We start from the raw sequence: 12,152 nt of genomic DNA, 5'->3' as shown, positions 1-12,152 counted from the left end.
AGATTGTCCTTCAGTGGGTGAATGGATGAATAAACTATAGTATATTGACACAGTAGAATATTAACAGCACTAAAAAGAAATGAGCTATGAAGCCACTGAAAGACATGGAGGAACCTTATCCCATATTACTAAGTGTCTGATTCCAATTCTGTAACATTTTGGAGAAGGCAAAACTATGGAGATAGTAAAAAGATGGGTGGTGAGGGATAAGGAGGAGGAAAGGGCGCATGGGCAGAGCACAGAGGGATTTTAGGACAGTGAGGCTACTCTGTATGGTACTTCATTGTTGGGTGCATGTCATTATACATTTGTCCAAACTCATAGAGTGTACAAAACCTAGAGTGAACCCTAACATCCACTATGACTTGGGGTGATAATGACATGTCAGCGTAGGTTCCTTGATTGTAACAAATGTATCCTCGCGGTGCGGGTTATCAGTAGTGGGGGCAAGGGTACTTGAATGGGGAGATTGCACTTTACTTTCTGCTCAGTTTTACTGTGAACCTAAAACTGCTCTAAAAAGGTAAAGTTAATTAATTTCTTCTTTAAAAAAGTGGTTGTAGAGCTATTCAGCTTTTCAGATATTTGAATCACTTTGTGTTTATGCCATGTAATGCCTTCCAAGAAGCCACAGCCTGATGCAAAGGTTCAGAATCTGGTGGACTCCTGGGGAATCTTGAAAAACCAGTGGTTTCCGTTCTGGGCATTGTGGAATTTCTGGTTTCTAGATCTGGCTCTGTCATGTTTTCTGCTGCCCTGAAGTCTTTTAGGTGTAGTAATTTGGCCAGGTAATACATACATACATACATACATACATACATATTTGGTAAATTCCTGTCTTAAAGAGAATGAGATAGTCTAAATTTTGTTATCTGCTGATGTTAGAAGACAAACATTGAGTGGAGACAAACCGTATTTTTCAGGCTGTAAGGTGCACTACCCCCGCCCCCCCAATTTGGAAGGAATAATGGTTGTTAATGTTGCTGTTGAGTTCTGTTTACAGTTACATTGGTGAAATTTTGTGTTATTATTAAATATTTTACCACATTTTTTTGCTTCAAAATTTTTTTTCCTCTAAAACCTGGGTGCATCTTATGGTCCGGAAAATATGGGTGAGAAAGTAGGGGTGTGATTTGCTAATTGGAGAAGGCCATTTTCTTTACTGTTGTATGCTCTTATGGTTTGTGTGAGTATCATGGATAAAGACAGAAGTTTCGAGGCATCTGAAAATTAATGGTTTGGATTTCAAACCTGTTGTTTATCTGGTAAAGTAGTGTTCATTCTTTGAATTTTGTTATTGTCAAGGATAAGCATACTTGCTTATATTTGGGTTTTATGCATACGAGGAGAGGGTTTTTTTAAAAGATTTTATTTATTTATTTTTAGAGAGGGAAGGGAGAGAGATAGAGAGAGACACACACACACACACACACACACATCAATGTGCGGTTGCTGGGGGCCATGGCCTGCAACCTAGGCATGTGCCCTGACTGGGAATCGAACCTGCGATGCCTGGTTCTCAGCCCACGCTCAATCCACTGAGCTATACCAGCCAGGGCAGGAGAGGGTTTTTTTAAAAAATTAGTTTACTGTTTGAATAAGGAGTATGGTCACATGGTGTAGAAAGTTTGCCTCAAGCAGCCTTCTTCCCCTCTGTCCTTGTTGTTCTTTCCTACCACTCTTACAGACAAGCACTCTGCCAGCGCAATATCCCAGTGCTTCCTGTAAGGCAGATACCAGCAAACACATTATTTTAGGAAGTTGGGTTTTCCCTAGAAAAGGGGCGGTGTGATTTATCATCCATAATTTCAGTTGGTTACCAAAAGAACATTCCAGTACTTTCATGAGGCTAAGGATATAAACGGCAATCCCTTTTTTACTATGCCAGCCCTTGGCATAGCTGATAAAGAACACTGACATTATTTATGAATTCCTTAACTCATCCTGAAAGGGAAATGGCTACAGGGGAGGCCAAAAACAAAATGAGTAACATTTATTGACAATTTGCTATATACTATGCCAAGTTTACAACAACTCCATGAAAAATCGTGTACACATAGTATTCCTATTTCATAGGTAAGAAAAGTGAGGTTCCAGAGAGGTAAATAAAGAACCCATGTAATCAGCAGATATTAGTATAGTATTCAAAGCTCAGCTTTTAAAAAATGATTAGCATTTTTAAACATAGACAAAACTAGAAAGAAACTAGTTTAATAAAATCCCATTACCCATCACTGAGATTCATTAGTTAAGATTTTACATTTGGTTGATCTGTTCTTTTTTCTTTGTATTTTTTCTTTTTAAAATTGAGTTTAAATGTATTTTCTTTGTTTCTTACATATTTTAAAACAAGTCCTAGGTTGCATGTTATTTTGCTTCTATGCAGTGAAGTTTGCATCTCTTAAAAATGCAGATGTTTCCTTGTATGGTGACAGTGGCATTTATTACACTCCTCCAAATTGCTACAATGATAAAGAAAAGAAGTTGATCATATGACCAAAGTCATCAATTCATCCTAAAGAAAACTCAAAGCAATTAGTTTTGAAAGGGTGGGGGTGATTTATTCACTGTTTATTTTACACAAATGGGTTGTTATTCACAGGGACAGTAACACTGACCCACGCTGAATTAGATAAAGGATACAAGCGCGTGGCCACCACAGCTGTCCTGATGGTGAGATGTGCCTCTTGGCCACCTTGCCTAACTACCAATTACGGTATACATAAAAACTTAGGAATTTTAATTAATTTTTTTGAAAGCTAAATGAAGCTGTGAGTTATGAATAAATGGTGCATTGATTATTGATGTATGGGATCTTTTCTGATGGACTCACAGCATTAAACTTACACTTTTTTTAAAAGGTCTTTGACTTGCGTCAGTGTCATCGGCAGATGCAGCAGCAGGCGGCCACCGCACAAGCGGCAGCAGCTGCTCAGGCTGCAGCTGTGGCAGGAAACATCCCTGGCCCCGGATCAGTGGGTGGGATAGCTCCAGCGATCAGTAAGTACGCTTTTGGTTTTGTTGTTGTTTTATCTTGACTTACTCATTTGATTAGCTATGTTAAGCAATAATACAAATTAAAGTTCTTTTTACTGGGATAGTAACATTTTTTAATTTGTTAAAAAAAAACAACTTCTTTGGTAATGTTTGCCCTTTGTCTATGACCCTGTTTTCATTCTTTTTGTGTCAAAAAGGGAGTACGGGATACAGAAGAAAAGGGGTTATTGTTATATTATTGGTCATCTCCCCTTTTTGGTTGATGCTTTTAATTCCTGCCTCACCAGCCAGGGTGGTTGTTATCACTGATATGCTTGGCTTTATTTTACAAGGAAAGCATATTTCAGCTTCAGAACTAGGTACCTCCAGGTTCTTTTTAAAGTATGCTAAGTATGCAGAGAAAACTAAGTGAGGGTGGTATTTTGATAACTTGTAGACTTTTTTTCAATTTTAGGGTAAAATTGAACTGTGTGCCAGGTTTCACACTGATGGGGAATTTTTTACTGCAGAGTTAAACTCCTGACTATAGACTTTTATGATGGAAACACGTGGCACCATCTTCCACGTCTGAAGGCATAACTAGTGATTCATTCAACCCCTGTTCTTAACCTCTTCAGTGTGGTAAGCAAATCACACTGGCTAAGAAAACTGCAGTGGCCCTGCAGGTTTCTCTACAGTACATGCAAATTCCTCCCATTAGTTTCATTGTAATATTGATGAATGCAGGTTGACATATGACTGTGTGTTCTTACTGGAAGATTAGATGTAGAGTCTCCATTGTGACTGATGTTCAGGAGTTCACAATTTAAAGGTAGATAAGGCATATTCATTTGAAGAATCCGATTTTTAAAAAAAATTTGGGCATCTAAACCATTAATTGCTAGTTTTGATATTATAAACAGGTTTTTACTAAAGAATCCAGAAATACTAAATTTCTTCTCATTGTCACTACTGCTCTTATTGAGTAATTGCGTATTATCTATCACACTGTGAAATGAAAGACATTATCGGGTCATCCAAGAAGGTTTATGGACCCAGGACCATTGCTGTCCCATTCTAGTCATGTCTTGCTCTAACTAGGCTGTTCAGGCAGACGGGAGGGCTCTAGGAACCACTCTGTGGGCATAGACGACCTCTGAAAAACGAGTTGTTTCTTATCCCTTCACCTCCACTTCTAATGAGAAAAATCAGAGGGGTGTTGGTAGATTATAGTAATTTACTTTATAATTGGTGGTAGCTAGATGACCCATGTGGAACGTAAATTGTCTTAATCAAAAATTTTCAGTCCCTGTTGATAAAGTTTAGATCTGTACTTCTTGGCACTTTGACAGAGAATTATATTCTGAGGAGAGTGAAGTGAAGAAGGCTGTTCACATTATTAATGTAAGATGTAGGGAGAATGGGAAGAGATCAGCCTGTCCCCCTGATGTCTTTCAAATCTTTTCTGTTAGGTTTGTCAGCTGCCGCTGGAATTGGTGTCGATGACCTTCGTCGCTTATGCATACTCCGGATGAGTTTTGTGAAAGGCTGGGGGCCGGATTACCCGAGACAGAGCATCAAAGAGACGCCTTGCTGGATTGAGATTCACTTACACCGGGCCCTGCAGCTCCTAGACGAAGTGCTCCACACCATGCCTATCGCCGACCCACAGCCTCTAGACTGAGGTCTTCTACTCCTGGGGCCTGTAACGTTCGCTGTCAGGATGGTGGACTATAAAGTACAATCCTGTTTATAATCTGAAGATATATTTCACTTTTGTTCTGCTTTATCTTTTCATAAAGGGTTGAAAAAGGATGTTTGCTGCCTTGCTCCTAGCAGACAGAAACTGGATTAAAACAAAATTTTTTTTTCCTATTTAGAACTTTTCAGGCATGGCTCAGAGCTTGAAGATCAGGAAAAATACATTCTTACTATATCTTCACCAGTTATGTATGAAGGAATCATTCCAGTGCTGGAAAATTTAGCCCTTTAAAATGTCTTAGACTCTTTTATATGCAGAACATTGGTATGTGTGTTATTCTACAGAATAAATTCAATATTGCTGATTTTAAAGGCAGAGAAGTTCTCAAAGTTAATTCACCTGTTACTTTGTGTGTGAGTTGTTGTTGTGAGCATCCCTTACTCCAAAATGCTGTGCCATGTGGGTGAGTTAATTTTACCAAGAGCAACTTTCCTCTGTGTTTAAAAATAAGATAGTAATGTATTATAATCTTTATCCAAAATATTTTTTGCAAGTTAAACTAGTGAAGATGATTTCCATTCAGATTGTCTTGTGACTTCAGTTTTATTTTCGCCAAGGCAAAACACTAACCTCTGTGTATACTGAGAGTTCCTTAAAATTATCAAAGAAATACCATTTAAAATGACACTTGTTGTCCCCGTTGGATAACTATTTATTGAGCAGTATAACTCTGGCCTGTTAGAGAGCACACCTCTTTCTCTAGATTTCTAGCCACAGGGTTGGTTACTAAGAAGCCCAAAAGAGGAATTTCTTTCCTTCATTAATTCATAGGGAAAGGTTTTGTATTTTTAAAACACTAAAAGCAGCGTCACTCCACCTAACATCGCACCGTCTGCAGAGGTGGCAGTGCGTAACCTAACGATGAGCATTTTGGAAACTGCTAAATTCCGTGTTAAATACTATGCAGAGTAACGGACACATTGCAGTTCATAATAGGTAGTTTGGGGTATTTTTGTACTTGATTTGATGTGTGACTTTTTTTCCATATACTGTTAAATCATGTATGTTATAATATTGTTTAAAATTCAGTTTTTGTATCTTGGGGCAAGACTGCAAACTTTTTATACCTTTCGGTTATTCTAAGCCCTTGCCCATCAATGATCATATCGGATTGGCAGTGACTTTGTATAGAGAATTTAAGTAGAAAAGTTGAAAATGTAATGACTGTACCACAGACACAATATGTATGCTTTTTCGTAGCGGTAGCATAAATAAAACCGAATCTCAACATACCAAGTTGAATTCTAGGTTTGATTTTTAAGCTTTTTCTTTTGCACTTTGAGGTCCACCCATGGTGAGACACCTTCTAGTAATGACAGGCAACAGCCAGGACGGCAGCTGTGGTTTTTCCCTCACACTCTACCAGGACTTCCCCGTGTGCACTGTGTATCAAGTGTAGAGTTCTTGCTTGTTGAACTTTTCTTTCACTATAGTAAACACAGGCCCGATGGTCTATAAGATAAATAGATTGTCTGCAGGATAAATAGTGTGAAATAAAATCAAGGATTATCTTTTAGATGCTTCTGCTTTTCGCTTGGAGGGCCTTCATAAGCATAATAAGATTCTAAGGTGTGTTATATGTTTGAGAAGCACTTACGCACGATAGTCATCCTTATGTCGACCTGGATGAGCAGGTCCTCACCTTCTTGCTCAGAGGGTCTTCGTATAACCACCCTAGAAACCACTACGTTTGTTTATTGCTGTGATTTATACATAGATCTTGATCCAAGCTACAAGGCTTTTGTTTTTAAAATAACTTCTCTACCAACTTATTTGTACTCTTAAGTACTTACAAATACTTCTGTTAAAGACCTCATTTCAATCTGTAAAAGTTTGATGATTTAAGCTTTATTGGCAGGTTTTTAAAAAGATACCTTTATTCTGTAGAAATTACTGACTTGAGGTCAATTTTACTGTGAACAGAGTAGGAATGAGAGGAGAGAGTTTTAGAATGACAGATATTTAAAATCCAGATTATTTGATTAGAACCATAAGCATGCTATGATATAATCTATTGCCTCCTTTTCTACTTTAAGAAAGGTTTTCGTGTTTAATGAAACATGAGATCTTGAGTAGTCATCTGGGGAAAATATGTGGAAAGTATTTACTAAGAAGTCTATCTTTGAGGCCAAGCCACCGGTCTTGGTTGCTTTCTGCTAAGAGCCATAAAAGTACATAGAAGTGCTTCTAGTTATTGATTGCTTTATGTTTGCAGCTAGATGCAGCCACATGGTTTTGAGAAAACATCTAGTGCGTTGTGATCAGTTATTCCTGAGAACTTAGTTGTTAAATGGTAATTCCATTTCTTAAATGTAGTCATCTTTAATGAGTAAGACTAAAGAGTCACTAGGTTTAAAATTTTATGGCTACTGTACAGTAGAAATAGTTTCTGCAGTTCTCAGAATCTATCATTATGAGCCTCTGGTTCTGGTGAGTTTTCTCAGCTCGTTCATATCTCAGAGACTTTCAAAAATGTTGAATTTCAGTTGAAAGCTGAGTGACAAATGAACCAAGTACGCACCTTTGTAGTCAGTCCTTCACGAGGCCTCTTCCAACGTTCGTCCAGTGGCCTTTCAGTGTGCGATAAAGGGAATCCTTCACGGTGTTGCCTTGATCTTCCATGAAGTAGATTCTTTTGTGGGATATTGTCTCAGTTTTTAAAGTATACTACACCTGGTATGCAAAGATATGACAATAAATCAATCTGCCATATAACCTTGTGTTTCCAGGAGCAGGCACATTTGTATTGACTTAACCACTAAACGGGTGGCGTGCCCCCTTCTCCTATAAACGTGCAGGGTTACAGGTTTTGGGGGTCTGGCTTAAGGATACCCATGCTTGAAACATTCGAGTAAGCTGAACACATGTTAGCTGAGTTAAAGATCCATTTTTGCAGGGAAGGGTGTGATGTAAAGAGAGGTATTTGTACCAGAAACTTTGAAGGCAAAATACAGCGTCCTGTCTTCCAGTTGGTAGATACCTTACTTAAAAGTTCATTCAGCTATCTTTTTTGTTGTGCCCGTGTGGACAAGGGAAGTTTTATCTTTTCTCAAGGTTCTCCTTCGTGTCTGTGGAGGTTGCAGAACATACAGTGAACGTGCCTGTTCCTGGTTTGGTGGGGCCTGGTCAGTGCCTGTCACTCGTCATCTGTTGTGCAAAATCAGATCAGTTCAGGTCATTTTGAGTCTTTTGGAAGAAGCTATTTTATCTAGAGTAGGACAGAATTCTTTTTGTTCATAGTTTTATAGTTTAGTTTTATCATTAAGTCACTCACTGGCATTTTATTTAATGACAGCAAATTGGGGAAATGGTCAATTTAGATCACTGAGGTAAATGAGTAAATGAAAGCATTTCCCTGGAAAGTCAGCTAACAGCTCTTGTAGATGGGGCTTGGCAAAGACTGGCACATAATAGAATGAAGAAATGCATTCTCATTCCTTCTCTTCCCCCCATTTTCATTAGATTCGTTGGGGTGACACTGGTTAAACAGAAGTACACAGGTGTCAGGTGTGCGGTTTTACAACACGCCGTCTGTGCACTGCATTGTGCCTGTTCACCCCAAGCCGAGTCTCGTGTAGCTTTTTCTTCGAAGGCAGAACCCATCTTCTTGCCGATGGCTGTCTGGAGGTAATCGCCTAAATCTTCCTTTGCATGATTATAGAAAATGGGCTGTGAGAATCTTTGTGTAAACCTTTCCACCCCCCGAACCCCCGTTTTTTCCCCCGACAGCTAGGTGATTCTCTAAAGGCCTATCAGTAAGGATTAAAAAGTTAGTGGCCTTATTCATAGCATCCTCAGGCCCAGCCCTGTCCCTAGCACCTGGCCCAGTGTTATCAGGTTGTTTACCTTGTATCACTGTGGGTTGGGTTTTTTTTTTTTTTTTTACCTAATCCAACTTGCCTTATTTAAGCAGTAAAACTTTTTTATTTTAGCCAGTTCTTTGATGAAATTATTTAATGTGTATGTCAGAGAACATACTGGATATGTTATTTTTTGTGTGTACCTGGCATTCTTCCTCGACTCCAGGGGTGACTTAGACAGGTAGGACTGCTTGCCCTCACTGAATAGTTGCAGACTGCTGTGGGTCTGAATGTTGAACTTTTCACCCCTCCGGCCCCCCATCTTCTCTCCCTTTCTCACAGTGACCACTTCCTGTGTGTCGTTAGTGCACCTCCTGTTAGTCGGTTCTTCTTCCCTTTCTGATTCATTTTTTCCAGCTGCTTGGGCAAGGAAACCAGATAACCAAACTTATTAATACTTTCTTTGAATACAAGGGCAAACTGGGACAGGACCCAGGAGACTTTCCTGTAATGTATTGAAAGGGACTGTAGTGCTTTGGCATTTGACTGCTTAGAGTGCTTCCTGAACCTTGCTCGGTTTCAGGTAGTTGCGGTAGAGAGAAGTGAGTCATACTCATATTTTCCCCCGTTGCAAGATCTTGAAAAGTTTCATTGCTTCCATTTGCCTGCTGCTCACATAAAATTTGGGGTTGCAAGGATTATTAAATTAGATATCAATAGCCAGAGGCAATACCCTTGTCTAGAGGACACCAGCAAAAAGACAAAATAACCATAAAAACAAATCTTGGGGATGAAAGAATCATTTTTCTTCTTCCTCACCTGATGATATGTTTATTGATTTTAGAGAGGGAGGAAGATGGAGAGAGAAAACATCAATGTGAGCTGGAACATCGATTGGTTGCCTCACGTATGTGCCTCAACTAGGGATCGAACCCGCAACCTAGGTTTGTGCCCTGACCAGGGGTCAAACCCGCCAACTTTTGGTGTATGGGACAATGCTCCAACCAACTGAGCCACCCAGCCAGGGCAAGAGGATCGCTTTTGGGTGTCCCCTTTTGAGCCCTATGTTCTGGCCTTTCTCCTCTACAGATATTTTTGACCTATAAGTGCCTTTATGAGAATTGAGGGTTTGATATCCTGCCCCAAGGAGTAGCTGAAGTAATTGCTGATGTTTTCAGGGATTTAACATCAGACTTGAGCGAAAGAATGAACCTTTTTTTTTAACTAGGAAGGATTGAAGAGAAAACCCTGGTGAAGACAATCATTTCTCTCTATCGGTGTGTGCATAGTTTTCCATTTATTTAAGATGCTTTCTCAGTAGGTCTCAGAGCCAGTGCTCTTGTTCAGCCTGAAACTGGTGGCTTGGGTCTGGGACCAGACATTGTACTGTCCTAGTTTGTGCTCTGCCACTGATCGGATGTGTGACCTTGGGCAAGTCATTGTAAACGCCTGCTTTCTCTGGGCCTCAGTTGCCTCATCTGTAAAATGAGGGAGTTGGACTGGGTGGGCTTCTCCAGCTCTGAAGTGTAAGTGACCTTGCCTACCTTGCAGCAGTTTTTGATTTCTTCCTTACCTTTGCTCTGCTGTTTTGGGGGCGCTTTTTTACTTATTTCCACATTATTCGAATGAGACTAGGCTTGAGATTTTATTACTCTTCTCCTATGGACAAGAAGTTACATAATATGTTCTTAAGACTTAAATTCAACCAAAGGCCTAGCACCACCTTGGGGGGCTGCAATAAATACTTTTAGAAAATGAGAGGGGAAAGCCTTCATTTTATTTTCCCATCATCTCTATTGAAGGTTTATTAAGACTTTTTTGAGTCATGACCTTCTGACTTTTGGGTTGGCATGCGTGACACCGTCCCCTTAAGTTGCTGTGTGCTGATGATTTTTTTGTTCAACTGAAATGGATTGAAAACTTACTGTAAATGCCTGATGATATTAGAGGACATTACTTTGGGTCTTTGGTTTCTTAACTCTTTGCTCAACACAGGGAAATTCCTTTGAGCTGTATTATGAAAATGGTTTATACAACTCAAGAATATACATAGTGGATGATCATTCACTTTATTGTTTGGCTCTTTTTAGTCCATTTGATTAGAAGACTTTTGGCTGGAGCATTTTTTCAGAGTTCTCTTCCAGCCTATCTTTGGATGCACTTGGCTTTTATAAGGACCTTGAGAGCCTTCACTGGGGTTGGGTCGAGGGTGGGGTTTTGGGGAGTCCTGGTAGAGGCCAGCTCTGGTAGCTGGAGAGGAAGGGCTGTAACCAGCTGCTGTTGCTATGGCTGCTTGTCATTGATAGAAGGACTCATGGGCTTGGATTGGCTAAAAGGCTAAACATGGAGTTGGCAAACTTCCTCTGGGTCCTAGGTTCCGGCCAATTCTTCGGACATGATTTACAGGAAACGTGTGAATGCTCGTTGATGATGCAAATTTGGTGGGCTGCAGAACCCTGTGGAGGAAGTGGGGGTTGGGACAGATTTGCTGGTGTATTTCCCAACTCTGTCTCCTCCCCTGAACTTGGAGGAATGCAGCCACACCACCACTCAGAGAAGAGCCACTCTTAGCTTCTGCTTTTGGGGAAACTGGTCAGCTAAAGTTCCGGTAGTTCCTTTGTGGCTTTCTGTATACTTTTTCCTGGTTGAAGTCTGTGGCTAAAAAATCATTGAACCTTTCCTGAGAACTCTGTAATGAACTATGTTTTTGATTAAAAGAGAAAGGCAATTAAATCATTATGTGCTCATTCTTTTTTTAAGCTTGTGGATGTTTTGGACCTGGAAAGAGTTCCTAACCACTTAGAGAATCCCCAGACTTGAGAAGAACATTTCCCTTCATCGCTCTGTGACCATTGACATGGGAAATAGGGCATTTCAAAATGTGCCCATGGAAGAAGAGTCCCCACTCCTTTCTCGCTTCCAAAGTGGGGAGTGGGGTCGTGGTGGTTGGAAGAAATGGAGGTGCTGGGGGATTATGAGAACCAAGATACTTAAAGGAGAGACGGCAGTTGGAAATCAGAGACCCTGTCATTGCCCATCTGAGGGTTAAGGAAGGTTATTTTCCCCCAGCTGCCTCTCGTTGGAGATGGGGGTCCATCAGCATGGAGAGCCACGTGTCAGGTAAGGTGATCTGTGGCAGGGACGTACAAAAAGCACAGCCACGTCAATACCTTCTTTCTCATCTCGCAGGCATGACTTCCAGAGATGTTTATGAGGCCAAGAGACCCGTTCCCACCACCTAAAGTTGACAGTATTTTCAGGCTAAAACTTGAAGAGGGGAGCAGATTGGCATTCTCTTGGGGAAAAACCATGACTTTGTGCAGCACCAGCAAAAGGGGCAGTTGTGTGAATGCTTCTGTGTATTCTCTCTCTGCCCTCTGCTTGACCCTTGATGCTTTGTGCTTTATTCCATCTCCCGCCTCATTGCAACTCCCACCAATGGCAACCTCAAAAGTTAGGACATTCCCACTCCCCTTCAGACTTCCCACCCCCATCTTCTCACTGCGATAGGTTGCAGTGCCCTTTGCCCTTAGCCCTCTCTGTTGTTAAAGAATAATTCTTTTAGTTCTGGCCCTACTTTGGGGGTGGCAACCACTGCTGTGTTTTGATATTGT

The 12,152-nt window shown here is 40.4% G+C and overlaps 1 protein-coding gene across 4 annotated transcripts in view; it reads left to right on the top strand.

Moving 5' to 3' along the window:
• The window catches only part of SMAD4 (SMAD family member 4), a 64,585-nt gene extending 53,314 nt beyond the window's left edge, over positions 1-11,271 (top strand). For 2 of the 4 annotated variants that reach the window (XM_028523937.2, XM_036010200.1), the window contains exons 11-12: positions 2,862-3,000; positions 4,449-11,271. In XM_028523937.2, the coding sequence (XP_028379738.1) occupies positions 2,862-3,000; positions 4,449-4,660 (351 nt within the window). In that variant the 3' untranslated portion in view covers positions 4,661-11,271. Of the gene's footprint in view, positions 1-2,861; positions 3,001-3,451; positions 3,619-4,448 lie in introns of those variants that run through there. The other 2 variants (XR_003685372.2, XM_036010201.1) reach the window with 2 other exon arrangements.
• The last annotated feature ends 881 nt before the right edge of the window (positions 11,272-12,152 follow it).

This window comes from Phyllostomus discolor, chromosome 9 (genome assembly GCF_004126475.2).
Source record: "Phyllostomus discolor isolate MPI-MPIP mPhyDis1 chromosome 9, mPhyDis1.pri.v3, whole genome shotgun sequence".
In the NCBI taxonomy this organism is placed as follows: domain Eukaryota; kingdom Metazoa; phylum Chordata; class Mammalia; order Chiroptera; family Phyllostomidae; genus Phyllostomus; species Phyllostomus discolor.
Note: the sequence above shows the minus strand (reverse complement) of the source record. Positions and strands in the feature narration are given on the sequence as shown.